This window comes from Lissotriton helveticus, chromosome 4_1, assembly GCF_964261635.1.
Source record: "Lissotriton helveticus chromosome 4_1, aLisHel1.1, whole genome shotgun sequence".
NCBI classification, from domain to species: domain Eukaryota; kingdom Metazoa; phylum Chordata; class Amphibia; order Caudata; family Salamandridae; genus Lissotriton; species Lissotriton helveticus.
In genome coordinates, this window is record NC_136063.1 from 1,267,871,089 (window position 1) to 1,267,880,976 (window position 9,888).

Below are 9,888 nucleotides of genomic sequence, written 5' to 3' on the forward strand. Positions count from 1 at the left end.
AGCACAGAAACATGCACGCTTTCTTATAATAAATTCGGAAAGAAATGTGTTTTCAGTGTCCTATCGACAGCGTTATACAGGAGTACAAAACAGGAAAACACGTTTAAGAATGAATTCTCAAATAAAACATGAATATACATGTTTGAAATCCCTTATGTAGCATAGAAGCATTCTCTTTTCCAATAACAAATAGACTACAGGCCTAAAGAAAAAAAATGCGATGTACTAAAGAGAAAAAGAGAGAGGAGAAGAGAAGAGAGGGGAAGAAAAAGAGAGATAGAGATAGAGAGAGAGAGAGAGAGAGAGAGAGAGAGAGAGAGAGAGAGAGAGAGAGAGAGAGAGAGAGAGAGGTAGAGAGAGAGATAGAGATAGAGAGGGAGAGAGAGAGAGAGGTCCTCACCCAAATCCAAGCTGACACTTGCTCCGCCATCTTATATTAACACCGAAAGAGGGCAGCACATTTGGAGAGGCCATAGCAGAAAATTCACCCAGGAAGGCTGGATCTCCTTTATTATTAGATTTTTAAAAACTGTTTTGCTTCAAATACATGTGGGCACAATAACTGAAAGGTGACTTTGCATGTGATCATTTCTAGAAACCTCTGATACAACTGGACAAACCTAACCCAACTCTGCAGCGAGAACGACCGCAACCGGCCCTCATGCGGAAAAGGAGAATTTTTCCATCCATCCATCCACACGCCTACGATGGAGTGAGGCACACCGATTATATCAATTTGCACCACACAGGCGACTGCCCCTTGGTTAATTAACCCTTTGCCTCCTGCCCACTTCAGCTAACAGGTCTAATGGCCATAACGGCCAGGCATTTCTGGACACAGGGCTTTCACTTTCATGTTGTGATTTATGAATCCACTGGGTGGCCCCCAAGCCCACCACCCCACCTATCCGAAGCACCCATCTGTTCTTAGAAGTTCAAACGCAGTTAAAGACAATGGCCTTTCAAGCGAGTTATTTCTTAATCTAGCTGTGTATTTTCAGCATGCTGTTAAAATACCTTCTTCAAAAATTACAGGACACCCCCCCCCCCCTCCCCACCCTATTTGCCACATGGAGTCAAAAAGCTATTTGAATTCTAACACTATTGGTATAATTTTTTTCCAAATTAAATGATATGCATATTCTTAGAATTTAAAACATACAAATGCAGCCTAATTACAGTAATGTGGAACCCATGCATTTACTTAGAATACGAATAAGCATCGCAGTGCACTGAAAGCTGAACTGCTGTATTAAACCAATGAAAGCCCACTTGAGCTTTCAGTGGTCTAAAAAGGTTCAAACCGGTGCAACATATTATTTAACTGTATCAAACAAACCTCAGAGATAAAAAAAAAAACGCTAGTGCCTCCTTTCAGTTTTATGACATAAAAAAATATTTTTTTAAGTGCTGGTAACAACTGCGTGGCTGTGTTTCCAATACATTATCATTCTATTACCATAATCAGCAATGAAAGAAAACTATTCACTGTTTGCTAACAGCTATGCTTAAGAAATGGAAATGTTTATTTTTTAAGAGACGTGACTACAATTTAGATTTTTTAAAAGCACTGCTTCTTTTATTGATATGTAATAGCATTTCACTTGTTTATCTTCCCACCATCCAAATCAAAGCTCATTTTTTAATACATTTTATAACAAATAACCTAAAATGTTAAAGCAACGCAGTCGGTGGGCCCACAATTCCCTCCCGACCACACAGGGCTCACTTAATCAGCACAGTGCAGTTTTAGATAACTGGGAAAATACTACCAAAGTAAAACATGTAAATACATACTATGTACCCTCCCACTGGGATTACAACTTGTGCGCGTGGGGTTAAAGGCCAGCGGTTATGGCTGTACCGCCAAGATAATCGTTAATACAGAAACTGCACGTTTTTAAGGTACAAGTTTCTTGTGAGCACGCATTGGACCGGGCAAAAATATATCACAGAAGGAAAGTTAGGCTCTGTACAAGATTTCACCATCAAACGATGTGCCTGGTAACACAGGCACTCCATTGATACAGAGGCTCAAGCGTGCTTCCAGCACACCATCAACTCAAAGTTTTGCACAAAAAAAAAACATTGTGTGCATAGATCTGCTACTGAGACCTCTGGGTAGCCCTTAATTCGCTGGGTGAATTCCCGTCAGGGATCACTGGGCCACTTGTCCATCTATGAGCAACAAAACAAGTATCAATAAGTTATGTGATAATGTTGCCATAATCCAAAATCCAAGAAGAAATTTGGTTTGTGGTGTGCACTGCATGCATGATCAATATTTATATCTTTTCAAGTGCTCATTTACATGCTTGCTCTCTCTACCATTACTCAACTCACTCATTTTAGCCACTGTTTGCACACTGTAGTCACTCATGATTAAATATTCACTCATCTCTAGCACTTTCTTTGATGTTCACTGCTTTGGTGAACCTCCACATTTATTACGCAGATCGTGCCCATAGTCTCTTATTTGATATTGTTCAACGGTTTATTCTATTGCCCTCTTCACCATTCGCTGTTTGATCCTGTCATTCTGTTCGCCATTTATTTGGTAGACTCGACTGTTTCTTCACTGTCTTTCTTTGACATTCACAAATTTGATAACTCTCAACAGCTTATTCTTCTGTTTTTCTCAATAGTCGCTTATTGCTACCACTTAGTGGTGTATTCTGTTGCTCCAGTAGACATTAACTCATCTAGTGTCCTCTACCACCTATTCTTTCCTTCGCTTAAACAATCAATTTCTAGGTGTTCCTCACTGGTTTATTCTGTTACACACTTCAATAGTCACTGCTTTGGTGACGACACTCTATCATAAAGTTGCTGTTGCACACTCACACATACAGTCCGCTTCTTCTTCAACCACTCTTAAACCCACTTAAAAAACTCAGATTTTTTGTTGTTGATTTATCTGCTTTAATCAAACATCTTTTTTTCTTCCTCTTTCGAAAACCAAACTACTTTCGGCGATCATAAAATTTTATCTGTACTTTTTTGCTGAATTTCCAAGGAGAATGTCAAATTATAAATGCATGGCTGGCAGCACTAGAGATGGCCGTTTTTCTTGTCGAAGTAGAACGATAATGCATTTATATTGGTGCTTGCATAGGTCTGTCGAGAGAGGTGTGGATCTGAGATATCGAGTACAGACTATCTTTATACCTTAATATTGTAGCCCAGATATTCAGGACAAAAATATTGACAGGTAAATATGTATAGACTTTCTACACCTAACCCCATAAAAATGTAACCTTGACAATATCTATATCTTCAATGTACGTAGATGCAGAATAAAGAACTGTAAACGTATTCTTCCCTACATACAAGGACGTTTTGAAATTTTTAGTTCTCTATACTTTGGCTCCGATAATAAGGTATCACAATATTCCCAACTCAATTTTCCAGATTACAACTGTCAATAGAGGCAATTAAACCAAAGATGCTACACTGTCTTTGACGTACCATTTGCGGTCACATGCTGTGACTACTTTTTGGCAGGTTTGCGTCCTTGGAGTCAGTATTTAGCATTTCTCCAATTCAGTAAGTGGTCATGTCATATGTATATAAAAATGCATTTCGGTTCTGGGAAATTAATAGAATAGTTTCAAACAACTTTTTTTTTGTCCCCTATGGGGTATTTTTACTAAATGTGGACTGAGGTTTCATGTCCCCATTTATTAACATCTCCAGTGTAACAGCTCAGCTCGCTTCTTAATCTTGATGCTGGATAAGGAGAAAAAGAACTGCTGAGTGGTTAGGTTTTCTGTTAGGTTTATTGCATGCTTTAAAAGCAAGGATTACCGAGGTCATTAAGAGGCATTGTCTCTCTGACATGATTAGTCAGGTAGCAAAGTCCATTTGTCACCTGCACCAGCGAATTGAGTTAATACTGCACTACAAGCTGTGGGGACGGTATAATATCCACTTGATTACATCAAGCTGGCTGCAAAGTTGACACCTCTCTGTACTTGTCGGCATTAATTGTTAAGCCTGTCACAAATCCATCAGGTTTACAGATAATTAGGAGCCTGCTAATGAAGCTGGCTAAACAACCTTACATTTTTTTTTTTAATTACCATGCCGCTTCATCACGAGGAAGCCCTTTCTGATTTTGTTACATGTGTCCAAAGATGGATTCATGTAGATAAGTTGCCCTTCCCATCCAATCACTTTGAGGTATTGCTACTTCATGTCTGTCAGCCACCATCTTCCCACAACTCCCTGCCTACCCAACAATCAATTCTTTTGCACTAAAATACTGAGAGGAAAAATCCATCAGTTATGACTGAAATATTCGGATAAACTGATAGTCCAGTACGAGGCAATAATGTTGTACTCGGCACAAAATTACCTAACAGTGCTACGCTTTGAATACACGGGCTTACTTGGATGTAGCCCACTGGCTAAACTGCAGACGTAGCAGTAATTTAGACCTTGATATTAAGCCTGGTTTAGCATTATGATCAAAGGATATGAACCTGAATAATGATTTAATCTCCAGATGCTACATTTCCATAACTCTTAAAATTGTGAGGACCTCAAAGCGCGTTCCTTATCAAAAAAGGGCTCTCTAAAAACTGATCATTTTTCCCCTCACCCATATTTCAGTGGCACGCTGAAATGTGGGTTATCGTACCACAACCCAACAAAATGACCCGCTCCTTTGCCCATTTCGGCTCCAGCATTTGCACCACTTCTGCCAGCAGGAAAAATGGGAATTAAAAAAAAACACATGCAACTGTGAACCTACATGCTGTTGATATGATGTTGCTTGTCTACTTTCAAGAAGATAAGACATATGTAACTCTACCCCAATTCTGTACTGGCTCTGAAGGCCTATGAACGAGGATCCAATTTATCGAATGCTTCTCCCCGCTGCTATACAAGCTAGACTGCCTCTATCTACTAAGCGGTGTGATTAAGTCTTAGGAGCCCACATCCAGTTTACAGCGAAGTATCAATAGTTGAACAATTGCATCAATAATATGGAACACCCACCCCCCCCACCCCAACCGGACACATCTGCTGATTTCATTCCCCGCCACAAGAATCTATATTTGGCTCCACTTTTCACACTCCCCCCTCCCTCCTTCGGTCGAGTTCCTGTGCTAGCGGATGACTCAGTCATCAACTCCTCAGGCCCATCACTTTGGATGGAGCCTTTTTGATTAAGTATGCCAAATGTCGTGTGGAGGAAAGAATGGAAACACTGAGCCTGCCAACTTTTGATTGACCATTAAAGCCAATGATATATGTGCCTGTCAAAAGATGGACAATTAAATCAATATTGCAAAAAAAAGTCGCCTTGACGGCTTGTTTTTATGTAAGAGCTGCCACGATGGATTACCCATCCACCATCATGCCCTTGTCAACTTTCAAACCTTTCATTTAGAAAAAAAAATGGTAGCATTTCAAGTTGCAGTCCCTGATTTCCCTTGCATTTGTCCTATAAAGGGGAGCCATGGGTTAGCGTTGTGCGTAAAAAACTTATAGGGAACCTGTTAAGATGTACGCCCTTGCAATTTGTCCCTGTAGGTGGATTCTGCTGAGACGATTAAACCTTTCATTGGATCAACGCAAACAATCTATGGATTTGACCAACATATGTTAGCTTCCGGGTCTAAATGACCCTTTTATTGGGATAGAGCACGTTCTTTTGTTTTGCCTCACAACCGAAAATCTAAGAAGCTTAGACACCATGTTTGTATGTTTGCCCTCAAAAACCGTGCCATATGCTCCAGAATGAAAAAGAAAAAAAACACAAGTTCCTCCCACTCTGTGCTTGTGCAAAGCAGCCTTGCAAAGCCTGGCCAGAATTAAATATTCTGTCTTCTGTTTCACTTCCTGTGTAGATAATCCCCGACATCAAAGGCGCCTCCTCCTCCCCGGCGCAGACTAGCATCCCAGCTCCAAAGGGACATTCGGTTAGCTACAGCTGACCGGCTTGTGGAAATGTATGCCTGCACGTAGGCTGTTATTAGCGCCGCACATAACGCGCTGTGCAGGCAGGTACACAATCTTCGGAGCAGGCAGGATTGAGGGTTACAAAACAGCATGCCTAAAGACTGGTATTAATATTTTTTAACATTATTGACCTTTGCCGATGGCCCTGCTGTCTGCTCAACGTGGGCAGGAGCATGGCCTCCGCTTCAATGGAAAGCAAGTTAGGTGTATTTAAGGCGGCACTAGTCGGATATTTAACAAACTCTGCAGCTGGCCGGTTAACGATCTCGCATGCAGACAAAAAACACACGGCTTAGTAGGTGTGCCGGGGGACGCTGCAGCTGCAAAACTTCAGAGGGGGAATTAAAACAGAGGACAAGAAAATAGGAGAGCAGAAAAAAAAGTTGTCCTGCTGGTGGCTGGGGCTGTCAGGAGCGTGTGTGTTTCCATGGTGAGTGATTTATTGATGTTTATCAGGAATGAATAGATCAAAGGCTGCCCAGATGACAGGCGATCAATCAGCCATCAAATCAAAGATGGCAATCCTCTAATAAAACAGAAAATAAGGAGAACCAGCTCCTACCAGGTTTCCCCCTCCTTCCTCCCTAGACACAAGGCGGTGGAGGTTGAACTTTTATGGCCCCCGAGATGAAGGCTGCACTGCGCCCCACCTCCATTTGTACAGGATCAAAAGGTAGCCACTAAGTACCTTTCAACCTGACAAGCAATCTCTACTCCGGGAACGCTTTTTTTCCAATTGCCATCTGTAAACCGAACAGGCTGACCCGAGCCTTTTAGGATCTTATAGGTCAGGTGCCAGGCCACAAACACAATAACCTTCGAATCCCTCTGGTTAGATAGATGTCCCCCCCCCGCCCGGCCCCGTGGTATGAGGGCATCGTGTTCGGCGGCTCCATGTTCAAGGATTCACCCCACGAGCTTGTGCCAAGGCCTGTTCTCCCTCGAGGAAACTCCAGTTGCCTCTTGGGACTGGTTTCTAACGTCACTACTTATTCACCGGTCTCCAAAGGTTTAGGTTAATATTTATAATTATCAGGTATAAAATGTATCTGATTGTGCGGATCACCGCCATGGGCATCCCTGTGCCTAAATTGCAATACATGTGTGTGTCGATTATCCGGGCTAAACGCAATGAATTGGGAATTGAGAGGAATTTCCACTGGCAGTGACACGGGAAAAACACGTGTGCCCCATACCCTGGTTAGATTTCCTCACCCACGTAGCTCTAAAATATAGAACGCCCAGTGATGCTCAAAATACCTGTCACTTGGGGGCAAAAGATACACTCCTTAAACGTATCCCTTTCTCTTTTTCGCTCCCACAAAAACTGGTGGAAAGAAAAAGCTTCCCAAATGCAAGGGTAGAGATATCCCAGGGCAGTTCCTGCCATTCTGAAGGGCCGAGGGCCGCGTCTAGACAAAAAATGTAAAACTGGAAGGTAGACAGGCCACAAACATGCGAGCCCTAAACTCCTGTTAAGTTGTTCACACGCACCCAAACACACTTTGCAAATAAGAGATGCTGAACGTCTGGTGAAGCCGAAGGAGACACTTAGTTCCGGGTTCAAGAGTTCACCAGTGAACCTGAGCTGTCTGCCTCAAAACAAACATAAACAACAAAAATAACACACAGAGAGGAGCCTAAGCTGAGCACTTGCGAGTATAAAAACATAGTACAACAAGCTCCCTGGAGAGATGAGGGAACACTTCCACCCAGGGTGCAACAACCCCCTAACCGATGCACATTTCCTAAGACTTGGTGCATCTACCTAGGCAATGTCTTTTCGTGATTATTACCTGTGCAAAAATGTTTTACGATGAGGGGAGTAGGACACGTGTGCCCCTGAATGCTCCTGTATTTACATTAGGCTGTGCATGTGGTGTGACTCGGCCTGAAGCAGCATTCAGGGGAATGAGATATATCGGTAGAAGCACATAAAGTAAATAAAATATCCAGAGAGGAAAAATGCCACCCCGTCTCTTTCAACATAGCCAAGTTTTTTTTTAGTTTTTTTTTTTAAAAAGCACTTTTCAGTGTTCTCCGTTTTTATAACAGCGGAAGTATTTTAAACCAAAACTGCCCCTTTTTAGGTGAAAGTGCCTGCCTTTTCATCACAAAAGGAAGCAGCAAGCCTCGCGTGAGGCGCCCGGCTCCAGCCCCGCCTGTGCCCCTCGTCTGAACTTTCTGAGGCTGGCACCGGCTGCGGGCGACTGATTCCGGGTCGGGAAGGAAGGGGAGGGAAAGGGGTGTGGGAAGGGGTTCAGGGCGGCACAGGCGCACACGTGGGGGGCTGGCATGAGGTGCGGGGACCGAGGGGGGCCCTCGGTACGTGTTTATCGCAGCGCCGGGTTAAGTTGGGAGGCGGCACGCGGGGGGCGGCTTGGGGGGGCTGGCACCGTACCTGCGGAGCGCCGGGGCGCCTGCTGCTTCCTCCGCGGCATCCTGGAGAGTTTCCTCAGCACCTCTTCGATCCCTGGTCTTTTCATGCAGGACGGCGGGGGGCGTTATAAACACGAGAAAGGGGGTCCTTGGAGTCTCCCGGGCGGGCTCAGCGGGTGAGGTGCTGGGGGGGGCTCAGTGTCCGGCCGCCGCTGCGCCTCCGAGGCTTCGAGGCGGTGGGCACGGGCGGGCGCCCCTCATCGTAAGTTCCCGCCGCCGCTGCTGCTGATGCCACACGCCGCTGGCAGTGGGGACGGAGGCTAATGGTGTCAGCGACAGTCCGGATCCATGCCCCTTCTCTTCAAACCCCCTGTGCTCCTCTTCCTCCCCCTCGATCCCTCTCCCCTGACTGCTGACGAGGTGCTTCACTCCCAAGTCTCTCCCGGAGATCAAAAGAGTCCTCGCAATGCTGCAACTTTCCACCTCAGTGCTGCACACACCGGAGCCTTTTTTTCCCTCTGTTTTGTGTGTTGTTTTCCCTTCTTTTTCCACGTTGCAAAAAAAACGAGGTCGATCCGAGCCTTCTTCCTCCTCCCTTCACTCAGCCTGGCAGCAAGAATGCAAATAAAAAAAAGAGAGAGAGAGGGAGTGAGGAGACACACACACACCGGATGGTTAATGTCAGTCACTCCTCCTCCGCCTCCCAGTCACAGATCAAACAGTCTGCTGGGCACAGCCACTTCTGCTTCCCCTTCGTCCCCCATCCGAGCCTGCGACGTCTTCAGACGCTGCACGCAGCTCTATCTGGTCTTCGGGGTCTTTTCTTTCGGTCTGTCCACCTTGCTAGATCGTGACAAAAAAAACGACACGGAAAAAATAAATAAACCGGCGAGGAGCGTAAAGATCAAAAATAAAAAGCCACGCCTGCGTGGAGAAGAAAGCGTCTCTCGCCCGAGGATGAACCTGTCCACTGTTTGTTTCTTGAAACAAACTCCTGGGAGAGGTAGGGATGCACTTCTCTCCTCTCTCGCAGCTTTCGGTGAAATATAGCACACGCCGAGAGATCCCAGGGCTTTCAGACAGCCTCAACTGATAGACAGACACATCGAGCTGCTTTTCCTGCTCACGCCTCCTCCCCTAACAACGTCACCCTGACAATTACAAATAGGTCTCACACAAACCCCCGTGCCTGTCAATCTTTTTAATTGCTTTGTTTTCATTTCTTTCTCTCCCCTCTCTCTTTCCTTGTCAGGGCTAAATAATGTGCCAGGGAAGAGGTCTTCATACAGGATTGTACTTCTAAGGCACAGGCACCGGTTTTTTTTGTTCATGCAATTCCCTTGCATGTGCCGTGTGTGTGCTTGGTTCCTGCGCCTCGAACCTACCTGGCGAGTTCAAGTCGGGGGCACGGCAGCGCTGTGGAGTCCACTGACACGCATTAGGCACAAAGGACCTGAGGGGAACCAACGCGGGGGAGATGTTCATTTTTAGTTCCCACAGGATGGACGGTCGCGCCCAGTAGCTGCACTTGGAATCCTG

At 44.9% G+C, this 9,888-nt stretch overlaps 1 protein-coding gene across 1 annotated transcript in view; it reads right to left on the minus strand.

The window, feature by feature from the left end:
* Nucleotides 1-9,428, minus strand: part of TSHZ1 (teashirt zinc finger homeobox 1) — a 111,917-nt gene extending 102,489 nt beyond the window's left edge. Inside the window, exon 1 of the mRNA XM_078687823.1 lies at nt 8,372-9,428. Within this exon, the coding sequence (XP_078543949.1) occupies nt 8,372-8,456 (85 nt within the window). The 5' untranslated portion in view covers nt 8,457-9,428. The remainder of the gene's footprint in view (nt 1-8,371) is intronic.
* Between the last annotated feature and the right edge of the window lie 460 nt (nt 9,429-9,888).